A 15,030-nucleotide genomic window follows, 5' to 3' on the forward strand; every position below is an offset into this window, starting at 1 on the left:
ACCAGGCACTTGGCACCTGGCCCAGCACCCTGTTCCCAAGCTGTCCCTGATGGTTGCTGATGTCCATCGCAGCCACACTCTTCTGCCCTCACAGGCAGCTCTCAAAAGCATCTCAGCTCTCTCTAGACATCCAGCCCCAATCATCTGGTGGGATTAAATCCAGCCTGTATTACATCTGCCTAAAAGTTTTCTGGGGACCTGGGGCTCAGCTGCTCCCTGGAGTACCATCTCATGGTGTCTCTGTAACACAGGTACCAACACGACTTTAATACAACTTTTTAAAGTATGCATTTGTATCTTGTAAGCCCTTGAATACAGCAGAGTCCCTTTTATATTGAAATTCAGGATTCTCAATAACATTTTATTATGAGTATTGCTATTTTTGGAATTGCTGTTACTGTGTTATGAACAAGGCACCTAACATCCTTCAATATGAAATCATTAAGGGCACAGCAGAGTTCATTACAGGGGCATTTCTCTGGATTAAGAACAAATCAATACCACACACTAATATCACAGCCTGCTACCTGACTTTGGTTGCAAATAGCACATCCAGAGGCAGATGCTCTTCTTTTGGCCTCTTGTGCTCTTCTTCCAATATCTTATTTACTGTTTTCCCCCAAGCTGTTGTGATGGATTTATGAGCAGACAAAATCCAGAGGTTGTTTTTCCTTGAGCTACCTGAATATTGTAGGTTTTAAAATAAAGAAGAAAGAAATAACCAGCTTAAGTTTGTGATATTGCAGTAACCTCATATGCAATATGATTTCCCTGCTTCTGGAACTTGGCTGAGGGAGCTGGGGTTGTTTTGCCTGGAGAAAAGGAGCCTCAGGGGTGATCTTAATGCTCTTCACAACTGCCTGGAAGGAGGTGGTAGCCAGGTGGGGGTTGGTCTCTTCTCCCAGGCAACCAGTGACAGGACAAGAGGACACAGTCTAAAGCTGTGCCAGAGGAGATTCAGGTTGGACACAGGGAGGAATTTCTTCACAGAAGGTGATTAGACACTGGATTGGGCTGCCCAGGAAGGTGGTGGTGTCACTGTCCCTGGAGGTGTTTAAGGAAAGACTGGATGTTGCACTCAGTGTCACGATCTTGTTGACATGGGGAGTTCAGTCACAGGTTGGACTTCATCCTCCTCACATATCTTCCAACCTAATTGATTCTGTGAAACCCCCTGGATGTATACAAGGGGGTGAAGGCTTGAAGTTCTCTCTGTTTATGTTTACTTGATCACATTTAGAGTTTAGAATAAGTTTCAGATGGTTTGAGTTAGGAATGCACCTGTGGGAGGCGGGATGGGAAGGAAAATGGATGATAATTTATAAGAAGTCTCCAATAGAAGGAAGAGCTGTGCTGTCCAGGTATTGCCCTGGACAGGTATATGCCCTGGAGAATTTCCTTCTTTGGAAAGGAAGATGGAGATGTGCCCTGTTTGAGATGTGAAAGCAGTAGGAGTTTGTTGGCCTCTTGGACATGCTGCCCTGGCTGGGGGCAAGGGGGTGAGGGTAAACACCACTGTTGTGGTGAGTTTGGCCCCAGCCACCATGAAAGACCTTCAATCAGGCAGTGCATGACCTGGGTTGAAGGCTCCAGCTTTGTTCTGGACAACACAGATCCCAGTCCTGGACCTGTCCCAAAGCAAGTTTGCCCATTGGTGGTTTGAGATGAAAGCAGGTGTTTAACTGTGGGGATGCCAGGCTGGCAGGAGTCACCAGCTGCCCTGGCTATTGCTCAAACACCAGGAACCATATCCCAAGATGTCTCTGGCTCTAGCTGAAATGGGAATTTCTCCCTGGTGCTGCTCACAGCTCCTGCAGCACCACATCCATTTGGTTCAGTAGCAGCTCAGGTCGCTGACATGAAAGCTGCCACGGCCAATGGCATCTGTTTCTCTTTATTTATTAGAAGCAATTTTTCATCAGTGGAATTTAATTATTAGTATTTTGCTTTTAAAAATGTTGCTTAATGGAGGAAAGCAGCCATTTGTCTAGGCTGCATTTAATGCTGAGTGGATCCAAAGGGGCTTTTCTTTAAGCTGTTTTGACAATAATATTAAAAAAAAAATCAAATTGGTGAAATGTGGAGCTGTAGGCCATCTCTGTAATGATCTGAAGCACTCAAGCCCTTATTAACTTAATGCTTTCATTTACTAGCTCATTCCTGGAGGAAGACCTCCTAGTCAAACTGCTATTGCTTTTTAAAAAAACTAAAGTTAGTAATTGCTTCAGTGGCACATCTCATTACAAGGAAAGGCCTACAGCCTAGAGCAGCACTCATCTGATTTTTGTTTTTAAATTTTCCAGGGGAATTTCAGCAAAACCTCTTTTATACCTCCAGCCCAAGTGTTAGCTATTGCATTGCTGCCTATACATTTCTAAACTCAACTAAAAGTTCTGAATTCCCACTCTCTTTGGAAATGGGAGGTTTGAGGGCTTGGCTCTACGTGTTATGGTATTGGGGAGGAGCTGGGCAGAGCCCATCAGCTGGTGGGTAGGGGCTGCTCAGTGCTGGGAGGAGCGCATCCCATTTCATCAGGACTTTAGCCCCAAATAGGTGTCACTGCTCTGATTACCCTCTACCCCCTTGCCCTTGTTCCATAAAGTGGACGCTTCTCCTTCTCCCTCCTATCACTGCCTGGGAGGAAGCACACTTTCACACACACTGCTGGAAGGAAGACTTCATTAAAAAGGAAAAAAAGAAGGGGGGGAGGCACTTTAAGGCAGCTTTCAATAAATAGCTGGGGATAATTGGGCTTTAGCTGTGTTCTTATAAACCTTCTGGATTGGTGGGTACAGTGATGCTTCTGATCTCTAAATTGCTGCAACAGCTCAGAGCAGCAGCTTTCCATCAGCAGTTCCCACAGTGGGCTCTGCTTAGTGTCAAAAAGTGATTTGAAAAATCTCTAATTAAAAATATTCCATTAGGATTTGAGGATATATGATAGGGGTTGCTGATACGAATGCAAGAAGACACCAGGGGTTGGGTGAGGTTAGGCTACTCCTTGTTGCTCATCTCTGATGGTTTCTGAAGAGTGGGATGTGCCATCCCAGAGGTTCTGAAAGGGAAACTGAGGCATTGCACTGGTTGCTCAAGGCTCACATTAACTAGCCTGTATGTTCTTGTCAAGGCCTGTCCCTGAACACACACCATGAGCTGGAGCCTTTTTCTGTCTTTGAAAGACACAAGCAATGGTGTTATGTAGAGATGGGCAAAGGGAGTCTCTGCTGCTGCTGTGGACCAGCCTGGAGAATGCAAAGAGAGAGTGGAATAGGATGGACCCAAAGTACTTCAGGGAAGATTCCCATTGAGCTTCATGCACTTGGAACGAGTCTCTGGAGAGATGTTGGCAAGGAAAGTGACATTTAGGTAATCTCTGAAGAAATTCAAAGCTTGTAGATACAGCTGTGGTGAACCACTAGAAATTGTGGAAAGCAGCAGCTCACGAAAGGTCAGTATCTAAAAGTGGGTGTTGAGCACAGCTGTCCTACTTCTGGCACTGATTTATTCAAAGTTTTTTTAGAAGTATTTAATGTCTTGGAGTTCTCTGATGAGACTTGCTTTTAAAAGAAGGAGATGTGATTTCCAAAGAGAGAGTATTCAGTATTTATTCTTCCTTTCTCTAAATCCAGCTTGTGGGATGGGCAGTGTGTTAATTCAAAATCATTGGTGCCCACTGAATGGCTTGACCACAGCCTTTTCCACTTGCTTTGTTAACTGCCAGGGTTCTTGAGCTCCCTAAAGTCTGTGGGCTTTTAGCATTTTGTCAGCTGTTCCATGCTTTTCTTTGATATTTAGTTGTTCATCTTCTAAAGAGCAGGAAATAATGAGCCCATTTTATTAAAAAACTTGCATCATATTTGGGAGGGATAAAGAAGGGTTTTCCTGCATGAATTTTCTGGCTTGGCTGTTACAAGACTCAGTGTTAAACACAGGAGCAGGTGTATCCTGAGAGTAATTGTAGAGAAACCTATGTGGTGCTTGGGATCTCAGTGGCTTCACCCCTGCTACCTGTGCCCTACAGCCAAAGACAAGGTGTAGCTCACCACAAAGGATGACCGACACACTCTGGAAGGTGTGTCTTCGTGGAAAAGGAGAAATTAGATTAGGGGTGCAAACCCTAACATTTTCTGCATGAATTGGCTCTACATTCCCTATATATTTTTGGAAGGGAATGTGAAGGAGAAAGCAATGAGGGTTTAAACAAGACTTATTCCCATGTGAATATTGTGCTGCTTCCAAACACCAGCCCTAAGAAAAGCCTTCCAACTGCCCCTGCGTGGCAGGAGTCACTGCAGCTGAAGGTACCTTACCTTTTATCTTCTTCTATGGCCTTATGTGCTAGAGGTGCACATGGCTGAAGTCTGCAGCAAGATCTGAAAGTTCTTTGAGTGCCTAATGCTTGGGCACCTCAAAGAGCTTTTCTTAGCAGAACTTAACAAAATGAATTAATCCTGGACACCTGAGTGGTGTAGGACACCACAGGTTACCAGGTCATTTTAAGTCACACAAGTTAATGAAAAGACTCCAACAGACTTCACTGGGCAACACATCAAACCATCCAGCATGGCAGAGTCAAAGGCTTGGCCACATGCTCCCTGCCCTGGGTTTTCAGACATCTTTATTGTACTGTCCCCACGGAGCAATTAAAAATGCTTTCTCACTGACTGGAGGACCTGAATAAAAATTGGGGCTGAAAGGAAAGCCACAATGTAAATCATGGTGCAAATTCACTGAAGGGGAAAGCAAATCTGTGTTCATATTCTGGGCAGTCAGAGCCAGGTGGAAGCAACATTATCATGGAGATATTAGAAACTATTTGGAATTACACTGATTCTAGAGGAAAATAGGTTATTTGTTTCCAGTTTTGATTTTTTTTTTTTTTTTTTCAGGGCAAGGATTAATTTTTCTTGTAGGGCCATTTGCAGGGAAAGAGGTAGCTCCTGTTCTGGATTCTCACAGATTGTTATCAAATGTTGTTATCAAATTGTTATGAAATGTAGCTTTGTAGCCACAGGGCTAGTTAGACATCTTGATGGAAATACACTGCTATGGGGGTTTGTGTAATGGTTTTAATCAGGATTTTGAGAGTTTTCATATTTCTTCATATAGACAAGAAACACATACAAGAAGTCAGACTTTAGTATCTAATTCCAGACTGCATTTAGGGAAAAGTCATGGGAAGAACAAAAGCCCAGCACACGTCTCAGTAAATCACCCTGGGGCAAGACTCTCGCAAGAGGTGGTTTTTCAAAGCAAAATTCCTTTTGAGATATAAAACCTGAGGCTCATTACAGCTCAGCACAAGAGCATTTCACTTCCTTCCTGCAGATGGACTCAGAATTATGATCAAGAGGGTTTTTTGTTTAAAATTGCCATTTCAAGAAACATAAAGCTTTCCAAGCACACACAGCTTGGTGCTGATGCTCCAGGTTGAAGCAGGGCGCTGAGCTCCACAAGCAGTTCCTCTGTACTTCCATGACCTCAGCTCCCACCGTGTGTCACAAGCAGTGCTTCGTTATTTTGGGATGATTGTGATGTATGAAGGGAGGCTGTGGCTTGGGTGACAGAGGGTCTTCTGTCACACTTCTAATTTTGACTGCTCGCTTTCCCAATACCAGGTGTGCTGGCTTTGGCTGGGCTGGACCTAATTCTCTTCACAGAGGCTGGTATGGGCTGTGTTTTGGATTTGTGCTGAACACGGGGTTGGTAATACAGAGATGTTTTTGTTATTGCTGAGCTGGGCTCACACAGAGCCAAGGCCTTTTCTGCTTTTGGTACTGCCATGCTGGGGAGGAGGCTGGGGTGCCTGGGAAGGTGGGAGAAGACACAGGCAGGACAGGTGACCTCAACTGACCAAAGGGATATTCCAGGCCAAATTAAATCAGTATGTAAAGAGAGGGGGAAAAAGGGGGAAACATTTGAAGTGGTGCCATTTGTCTTCCCAAGAAACTGTTATATCTGATGGGGCCCTGCTCTCCTGGAGACATCCAAACACCTGCCTGCCCATGGGAAGCAGTGAATTAATTCCTTGTTTTGCTTTGCTTTGCTTTTGTGAGCAGCTTTTGCTTTCCCTATTAAGCTGCCTTTATCTCCACCCACGAGTTTCCAGCTTTTACCCTTCTGATTCTCTCCCCAGAGAAAGTCGTTTCTGCTGGTGGGAAATGAGGGAATGGCTGTGTGGGGCTTGGTTGCTGCCTGGGGTTAAACCACGACCTGGGTTAGTGTGAGCCCTGCAACAGCTTTTCAAGACAGATTTGAAAAATTTCCAAAATGTTTTACATGTAAAGTGAATAAGTGACTGCAGAGGAGTGGTGGGATTTTTGTATTTTTCAAAAACTTTCGAACTGACAAAATTCTCCATGTAATTAAGGACTGCATATTCACTGCCATTTTTCTTCTTTTTTTCCCCACTGCTGCCTATGTGTTGATTTTGTTAAGGGCTCCTTTTTCTGGTTGAGGGAAAACTGAGGCTTTTTTATTTCTTTTGTGTATACACATCTTTTACATTGTCTTGAAAAACTGTAGTTGTTGTGAGCATATTTAATGGCTCTTCCCAAAGACATCTGGCAGGTTAGAAAGCAGATCCAATACTCTTATGTTATTAACCACTGCAGAAGGTAGCACAGGGGAAGTGACAGCAAAAAGGGAATTACTTTTCTAGTTACCAATGAGCAGGGGTGAAAGATGGGATTTATAGAAATCCATTGAAAATTTCAGACTCTCTACAAAAGGATTTAAGCTCTGCTCCTGCTCCTAACCCTCCCAAGGAACAAAACTCTCGAGATAATTTTTCACATGATCATGATTAACTGTAGTCTTTGCCACATTAACAGAAATGGCTTTTTTTTTGGTTAATGCTGCATTTGCAAACTCCTGGGGAAAAGCTGTGATGCACACAGGGTCTCAAGGGCTGCATGAGCTAATATTAGAGCCTGCTGTGACTTAGTCTTGCTGCTCAGGTGTTTTTGTGGCTCCATGGGTAGCATCTGTCTGAGGGAGTGATACCAGACTGCCATTGGCTTCCACTGCACCCTGGTTTTGAGAATAGTAATGAGAGCAACCAAGGTGGGTTTTTCTTATTCCTTCACATTTTTTGAACGAGGTCTGCTGTGTTTTTGCAGACTGCATTGTCATTATTAAGTATTTAGGAGCCATAACTTTTAATATCAGACAACTTGGCACCCGCTTTGAAAAGAAACATGTTATTCTAAAGCAGAAAATGAGATTAGAAATTTGCTTTTGCAGATAGAAACCAAGTCCTGTCAGCTCATCTAATCCAGTTCCTTGGCAGTGATGCAGGCCAGCTTTCTGCATGGCATTCCTGCATGGCTGCCTCTGCCAGACGTTCCCGTCTGGGCTGCTGCACTCCCAGTGCGGCTCACGGAGCGAGTGCGGGGCCTGCTGATGGATCTGTGAACAGGCTGGCACGCAGGGCTGTCACACCCCACTCTGACAGGGAAAAGCATCCTACATGAGTTCACTTGGGAAACGTCATCCTCTAGTTCAGTGTCCCTTTTACAAAAAAGCCTGAGAGAGAAGGGAAGAGCTTTTTTTGGTTTGTTTTTATAAAGTGTGTTCAGCTTGCTAATACAGCAGGCATGCAGAACATAGCTACCCAACCAACTACAAAACAAATGCTAGAATTAATTGCTTAAATCTCTTTGCATTAGGGTAAAGCACAGGTTTTAAGATGTCTTCGGTGAAGAATTGCTGAATATGAGAAACATCTACTACTGTCTTGTAGTAAATTGAAAAGCAAGTTCAAGTGTAAGGATTGGTTGGGTGATAGCCAAAGGCAAGCAGCAGTCCTGCCTCTTGTTTTGTGAGACAATCTGGTTTTAAGCTTTGTGGGTACAAGTTTGACCCAGCACATTAAATAAGCACATTTAATAATGACTATTTCTGTAAACCCAGGGTTTGTTCAAACCAGATTCTTTGTACTACAAAAAAGAATCCACAGAGATACTTCTTACCCTGCAGCTGATACATGAGTGCCAAAAGTTTAATTGCACCGAAGAGCAACAGACTGCATCCTAAGGAATTATCACCTTTTCCAGCCCATTCTCTATTGGGCTGCTGTAATGATGAACTAATACTGCATTTGCATGGATTCCCAAACCTGCACAGGTGTAGAAATGGCCCTCCTTCACTTTCAGGTAAGATGGGTGTGTCTGCCTGTGGACACACCATGCACCTTCATGCATGGCAAAAAACAGAGTGAAAACATGATCCAACTCATAAGCTGATAGTGCAAGCAAAAGGTGAGACCCCGGGGCATGGTCAGTGCCTGTCTTAGGCCCCAGGGCATGGTCAGTACCTGTCTGGATGTAGGTGACCTTTCCCAGCCCTGCAGCTCCAGCTGCCCTCTCTCTGTTTCAGCCCTTCTCTGTCGGGCCAGGCAGCACCGCAGCACACGTGCAGCGCAACATGAAGTCACTGACATGATGAGCGGTGGAAAGCGTTTGTACCAGCCACAGAGGGGTGCAGGTGCTTGGCAGCGGCAGCACTTTGATCCTGTTCACACCAGCATGCCTCAATTCTCACATCTAGTGCTCTCCGTGGAGACACTCAGACATGTTTTGCTTAAATGAAGGCACTGCACCATCTGAATCACTGTTTTTGTGATACAGCAGCCCCAGTGTCTGGTAAGGATTGGGGTAGAGAACACAAGTTGACTTTAACTGCGGTGGGAAGCAATCTCTGCGGGCTCCAGCAGCTTTCTGGAGCAATGCCTCAGAAACTTACCCACTTCCATGTCACTGGAACCACAGTTCAGTCCTGTGTTTCTAACCCATGCCTGCCTAGTATAGGACACTGAACTGGGTATTGGTATTCAGCAGTACCTCTAACCTTAAGGTAACCAGCAAGATCCAAGCATACACTTTACTTTATCCAGAAACTGTAGGAAGGCTACAAGGAAAAAACCTCCTTTATTTCAACATTTTAATGAAATATAATAGTTTTTCTACATGGACAAACATTTGGTTTTACTAGCAGAAGCATCTAGCAGTTCACAACTCCAAACATGGATTTAAGAAGAAGCACCCAAACTTTTAATCTCTAGATCTTGTTTAAGTGGACTTCATCATTCCTTTGTTTCCTTGAAAGAGGTTAGTGGCTTGGGGCAGTATTTTATCCAGAAGATAAACATCTCTTGATGGTTGCACTACAGTTGGCTTTCATCCTTTACTGCCTGAAGTCCAGTTTCAAGTTTAAATTAGAGATACGTTCCACATGGCTTGCAGCACAGTGCTTTTTCCATCTCATTTCTCCAGGGGTGCATAATTCAAAAGCTTCTCAATCAGATCCACATGGGCAAGAAGCATTCTGCGGCAGCAGTATCTCTTCAAGCCAAGGGCATCCAGGGCATCTCTATTAACAAACAACAATTAAAAAACATAACAGATGAAGTGAGTCAGAACCATGTGTAAGCGTTTCCTAAGCAACACACTGATTACTTTGAGCTCAGTCATGGAAGAAAATTTGTTTGCAGTTCAAAGACAGACAGAAATTCAGCATGTCCCGTTAATGCCCTTTTCCACGTAGTGCTGTTGAGTGTGTTTGCCTATTCTCCAGCTGGCCAGAGCACAGGATATGCTGCTGAGAAGGGTCCCCCCCAGCTGCCACCGCTTTCAGACGGCACTGTTTTAACATGTTTCTGTAAACTGAGGTTGATTCTTGTCTATTTCACAAGATAAATTTAAGATCTGAGCCACGCTAAAAAGGTGAGATATACAGAAACTAAAATAACTCAGAACACAACCTCCCCCACACAGGGATGCTAATTCTGAGGATGGCTACAATCCTTCCCAGCTCCCATGGGAGAAGGCACTCAGTTATACAACCTGCCCCCCACATACATACAAGTAAGTGCAGACTGGTCAGAAATCAGTCTTTCCACTGAATTCCTTCAGAGTGACTGCTCCAGATTCTTATGTTTGGGTAGAGGATGTTGAGTCATCCTAGCCTGAACCACTGCAGGTGTTTTCCATGGCTGTGGCTATCAGACCTCTTAAAGGTCATGATACTACCATGATATTTAGCTGCAACCTATGAACCATAAATCCAGTCTGATACTCCTTCAGAATGTGACATTTGTGAGACATGCCTGATCTCAGGTTTATATGATGATACTGATATAATGCAGTGCAATAAAGCGTTTGCTCAAAACAAACTTAATTTCCTGGAGCTTGTAATTCTCCTGTAGGAATAGGCCAATGGATACTTTTCTAAAATACAAATGACTGAAAGGAAGCCTCTGCCTAAGCTGGACCATGGTAAAAGGTTGTTTGGCTTCAAGGAGTGCAGTCTAACTGCAGGAGCCAACTTCCAGCAGCTTCTCTGATGTCATTCAGTCCTTGCAACTGTTGATAGTGCAGCAGGGCTGCTCGCTCTAGGACAGCACCTGCAAAACTTGTTTTAGAGGAGTATAAGAACACTGTGGGCATTTTAAAGAATGTTTATAAATAACATCACACGATTCCTCAAGTTTCCAAAACACTTGAGAACAAAAGCATTTGATGTGTGTTGATAGGTAAATTTTAAAAGCTAGCTGGAGAGTTCTGAACTCTCATATGCAGTTATCAGAGATGCAAAATACTAACATTAATCACAATTTCCAAAGTCATACTATATACTTTAAGACAACTTTAGTTGCATTTGTCTTTTCCTCCAGCTTCCAAGGACTTGTGGAAAAAGAGCACAAAAGGACAAACAGAAAGGTGTGGGTGTATTTTTAACTACTGAGTCTTCAGACAAGTTTTCCCATTTTGTCCATCCACCATTAACAGTGATTCCAGTACTGCACTGTAAGATTTTAGCTGTTTGATATCTGTAAACTCTACTTCTTACAACACTGTGATTGCATTAGTTTGAACAAGCACCCCAGAATCAAGCCAGTGACCACAACAATTGTTTTCAAGTGAGCATTTGTCAATGACAACACAAAACTCCTATACAAAAGCAGAGGAACAATAAAGATAGGGAAAATATTAAAATGTAATGCCTAGAATATATGTCAGAAGCTCTATCAAAAAAGTCCTGGTAAACTGTAGTATGAGTGAAAAATAATTAACAGCCCATGGTATTGAAATGCTTTTATAACCCCATATATGAAATAAATAAACTTACATGTAAAAACTATTAGGATCCCCAACCACTTGAATGAAACCAAATTATTTGCTTTCTACTTAACATCTACTTTCTACTTCAACGTCACGTAAATTTCTCTTTCACCCCTCTGAGCTGCAAACATCCATGGTTATTTTTTTCTGTTTCATACTTAAACTTGATGAAAATGTATTTCTCAAGTTTTCTTCTCAAAGCTTTTGAGGTAGTGTCACCATAGTTAAGGCTCTTGAACTATTAGCAGAAACTCTGGCTATGCAAAGGATGCACAAACTCCTTAACACAGAGTTGTCAGGACTATCAGTAGGGTATCTAAAGCAGTTAAAACTTCTTTCTTCACCAAATCAGTACTTAAAAATAAGGTTAGCAACCCTGGGTTAAAATGCTTAAAAAAACCAAAAACCTAAAAATGCTAAACACTTCTTACACGTGTAACTTCTTTTCCTTCTCTCCCTTTAAAAAACTGATCACGTTGGTGTCAAACTTGGGTATATGGAAGGGGAAGGGAAGAAACAAGCAAATGTGTATAGAATTACATATATGGGAACATTTTGGGTGCAAGGGTCATCACTTGGCAACTTCCACATTACTGCCCTGAAAGATTCAATGGGGAAATAAGTACTTTGTGCCTACTGCAATTTCAAACTTTTGGTTAAAGGATCTCAGAATGTACCTGTAGTTTTTAGCCTCCCTACGTCTCTTTTATGACGCCACGACCCTGCACTTGTGCCTCTGGCCCTGCCTTGCCAGGGAGGTTGGACGAGATGATCTCCAGAGCTTCCTTCCAACCCCAACAGGTCTGGGATCTTATGCACCGTGTACCTCACCCAAAGCGTGAGTCGAGCAACACAGAAACAAAACTCACCCTTCCGTGTACTCCGCCTGCAGAAGGCCAAGGTAGGCTTCCCACTTGTTCCCCACTATTTTGCCGCACGTGAAGCACCTGACCGGGATGATCATTTCTGCGCCGTGGCTACAACGACACAAACACCGCGTCAAAGCCCTGCGCAGCGACCGGACACCGCGCTCCGCCACCCGCGCTCAGGACTGCGCTGCCCCGCGCCGGCACGCACCGCCCTGGCGGCGGCTGTGGGGTGCGGAAGCCCGGTCCCGAGAGCTCCCTGGAGGCGAACGACCGGCCCCAGCCCCGGCCCCGGCCCCGATCCCGCCCGGCACCTCTGCGGCCCCGCGAGCGGCTCCCACCGCGCGGCTCCTCCGCTGCCGATGGCCGCCGGCCGCCACCACCACGCCCGGTCGGGGGAAACCGCGCCGCCGCCGGCCGGCCCGACACAGCGGGCAAGCGGGTTGAGCGGCCCTACTCCCCCCTGTGTACTTGATGGTAGCAGCCCGCGGTACGGCGTCCCCGGCAGCCCAAGAGAGGGCGCGCGCCCGCGCGCGCGCGGGGGGGGGGCGGGCTCGCGACGGCGCTGGGCGCGCGGCGCGGTGAGTGGCAGCCGGGGCGCCCCGAGCGCTGAGCGGCAGCACCGCGACCGCCCCCGCGCCGCCTCCTCCCGCCGCGCCCGGGCGGGCACTTGTTGCATTGCGAGAGGGCTTCGGCAGCGTGTGGGCTTCTTATCCCATCCTGGCTGAGGTACCGCAGCGGGAAGCGCAACTGGTGGTTGCGGCGCGGCAGCTGCCCGCCCGCTCCGGCGGAGGGGTGAAGGGTGGGCATCCCGGCGGGCAGGGCTGAGGGACGAGCCGGGGCGCCCCGCGGCAGCCCCGCGTTCCGCCGCGCCGCGGGCAGGGGCGCCGGCGCGGTGTATCCTTCGCTCCCCCGGGGCAGGGGAACGGGGGGCGGTGGGACCCGCCGCTGTCGCCGTGTCGCGACCCTGTCAGCGCAGCTTCGCGGCGTCGCTCGGGGATCTTTGCCCGCGGTTCGGCGGCTCCCTCGGGCGGGAGGCGGCGGCACAGCCCGGCACACAGCCCGCTCCCGGCGCTGCGGGGCTGTGCCGCGGCTCCGTACAGCCCGGACAGGCGATGTCTCTCTGGTGGCACTCGCCCTCGAGCCCCGGCCGAGTTGCGGGCGCTGCGGTGGCTGCGGGTTTCCGAGAGTTTCCAAACTCCGGGGCCATCTGGGACGCGGCGCCGTCCCGTTAGCTCGCGGTGCCGCTCCGCCCTGCTGTGACCTGTGCGCGGCTGAGCTCCCAGAGGTGTGCGCTGCCCCCGGGTACCACCTGCTGTCGCGGAGGTGCCCGCGCCGAGAGGAGCCTTTCGGCGGCGGCCGGGGCCCCTGCCCCGGCCCGGGGGACAGTCAGCGGCTGGCTGCGGGCAGCGCGACCGGTCCCGCTGGGCACCCGCGCCGGGGAGCTCTGGTGGCAGAGGATAATGCATCTTACTCGCATTTCCTTAATCTAAGGATTGGGGAAGCATTAGGCACCGGATGTGTGTGCTTAGCGGAGGGAAGCGTGCTGTGATGGGTAAAAACTTTGGGGACAGGCACCGCTGTTCTGGAGACTCTGGGATGAAGCATTCCTCTGTCAGTCCTTATTGCTCTCTCGTTTCACCGTTAGCGTTATGCTAATTGTCCTTAGGAGAGCAGAAATTCTCCCAAAGTGTTATTATTTTCCAGCTAAAGTATCTGTGAGTTGATACAGTGCACAGCGCAGAGCCATTAATGTCAGGCATATAAATAATTGTTTCTTAATGCACAGCTTATGTTAATACGTCTTTTGTGACTATTTTTTGAACGACTGGATTATTGACCCTCTGCACAGAAATGCCAGACCTAACATGAACCATAAAAAAGCAAATAGTTTTGTTTTAATAAATAAGGGCTTGAGGTTGAAAGCATTTTTACAATTCTATTGCTAGTGAAAAGAGTAATTTTTGCAGTCGCAGGAATAATTATGCACAGTTGTGAATGAAGTGAATTGACTTGGCATGGAGGGTAGATGAACCTCCTGCGATCTCTAGATTATGATCATTATAGTTATTGTAGGCCAGTGGGAGCAAAACCATGTCTTTTTATCCTTTGATTTTCTTTCAGGGGTTGGAGGGGGTGGGGAGTTGTGAATTTGAAGATTGTGCTTTGATGCATTTTCAGTACCAGGGCTCCAAAGTAATTTTCTTACTGAACTATGTGGTAAAAGGCATTTGTGTTTGGAGATGGAAATTTGCAATTGAGAGTGAGAAAGAGGGGCTGGAGCTGGGCTTCATAGCTGAGCCACATCATTAGATATAGGTTAGCATTTTATAGCTGCCTTGTAGAAATGTGCTTGCTTATTTCTTAAAAACAAAACTGAACTTTAACTTTTGGACCTAGTTCACATATCTGACTTTGCTTAGTGTCTTTTTTTCAAAGCAAAATGTACTCGGCTTGTTTGCACGCCATTACTTTAACTTTGTCGTGTCTTTTCTGGGTAACCTGCTTTAGCTGGGTGATGGACCTAATGAACTAATACGTCTTTCATGGCTGTATCTGCTTTGATCCTAGAAATTGTAAAGATTTTTATGAACTTTGACCTGGAGAGACTGCTACATACCGAAAGCATCTTCTGCTTAATCTGACCATTTGCCAAGCTGCAGAAGTCTGTTTAGAAGAGCTGTGGGAGAATGTGCACACATGTGACTGTTTGGGAATTAGTCAGTGTTTTATGGGCTGTTAGCTCACGCTGATTAGGAGGACTGCAGCTTGAGCCATTTGTGGCATTGTCAGCTTTCCACTCTTGTTCAGGTGAGCTGGGTACTGATGGCACTCAGCTGTTAGTGTTTAGGGAAATTTGATCCCTTCAGCCATCTTTTTGAAGAGGGCGGAAAGAATTCAAGAACTGTGTCTCTTTAAGCATCCTTTGAAGAAGAATTGCAAGAATTGAAGTCCCAGCTCTTAGAACTAGAAGTACAACTCTTTCTCACAGTAAGTTCTTACCACATTTCTGGTCTCTTGCCACCTTCAATAAGCAGCAG

At 46.2% G+C, this 15,030-nt stretch overlaps 2 protein-coding genes and 1 long non-coding RNA gene across 8 annotated transcripts in view; 2 read left to right on the plus strand and 1 right to left on the minus strand.

Moving 5' to 3' along the window:
• Nucleotides 1-5,553: 5,553 nt before the first annotated feature.
• LOC128789232 (uncharacterized) lies at nt 5,554-8,610 on the plus strand. Its single transcript, XR_008431357.1, has 4 exons — nt 5,554-5,666; nt 6,960-7,065; nt 7,246-8,156; nt 8,380-8,610. It is a non-coding gene; the product is annotated as an uncharacterized LOC128789232 (long non-coding RNA).
• Nucleotides 8,611-8,911: 301 nt separating this feature from the next.
• Nucleotides 8,912-12,405, minus strand: POLR2L (RNA polymerase II, I and III subunit L). 2 transcript variants are annotated; one of them, XM_053944956.1, is made up of 3 exons: nt 12,304-12,405; nt 11,993-12,100; nt 8,912-9,372 (listed from the first exon to the last, which is right to left on the minus strand). In XM_053944956.1, exons 2-3 carry the CDS (start codon nt 12,085-12,087, stop codon nt 9,264-9,266), a joined length of 204 nt encoding a protein of 67 aa, XP_053800931.1. In that variant the 5' UTR covers nt 12,088-12,100; nt 12,304-12,405; the 3' UTR covers nt 8,912-9,263. The 2 variants fall into 2 exon arrangements, with proteins under 2 accessions (XP_053800931.1, XP_053800932.1); XM_053944957.1 differs by lacking the exon at nt 12,304-12,405 and adding an exon at nt 12,201-12,289.
• TSPAN4 (tetraspanin 4) overlaps nt 12,310-15,030 on the plus strand; it is a 411,890-nt gene continuing 409,169 nt past the window's right edge. For 2 of the 5 annotated variants that reach the window (XR_008431354.1, XM_053944928.1), the window contains exon 1: nt 12,310-12,479. Coding sequence is in view for 2 of the 5 variants with exons in the window: in XM_053944928.1 (XP_053800903.1) it covers nt 12,352-12,479 (128 nt within the window). In the remaining 3 variants the exon portion in view is untranslated. Of the gene's footprint in view, nt 12,480-12,617; nt 12,719-15,030 lie in introns of those variants that run through there. The other 3 variants (XM_053944930.1, XM_053944950.1, XM_053944951.1) reach the window with 3 other exon arrangements.

The sequence above is a fragment of the Vidua chalybeata genome, chromosome 6, assembly GCF_026979565.1.
Source record: "Vidua chalybeata isolate OUT-0048 chromosome 6, bVidCha1 merged haplotype, whole genome shotgun sequence".
NCBI classification, from domain to species: domain Eukaryota; kingdom Metazoa; phylum Chordata; class Aves; order Passeriformes; family Viduidae; genus Vidua; species Vidua chalybeata.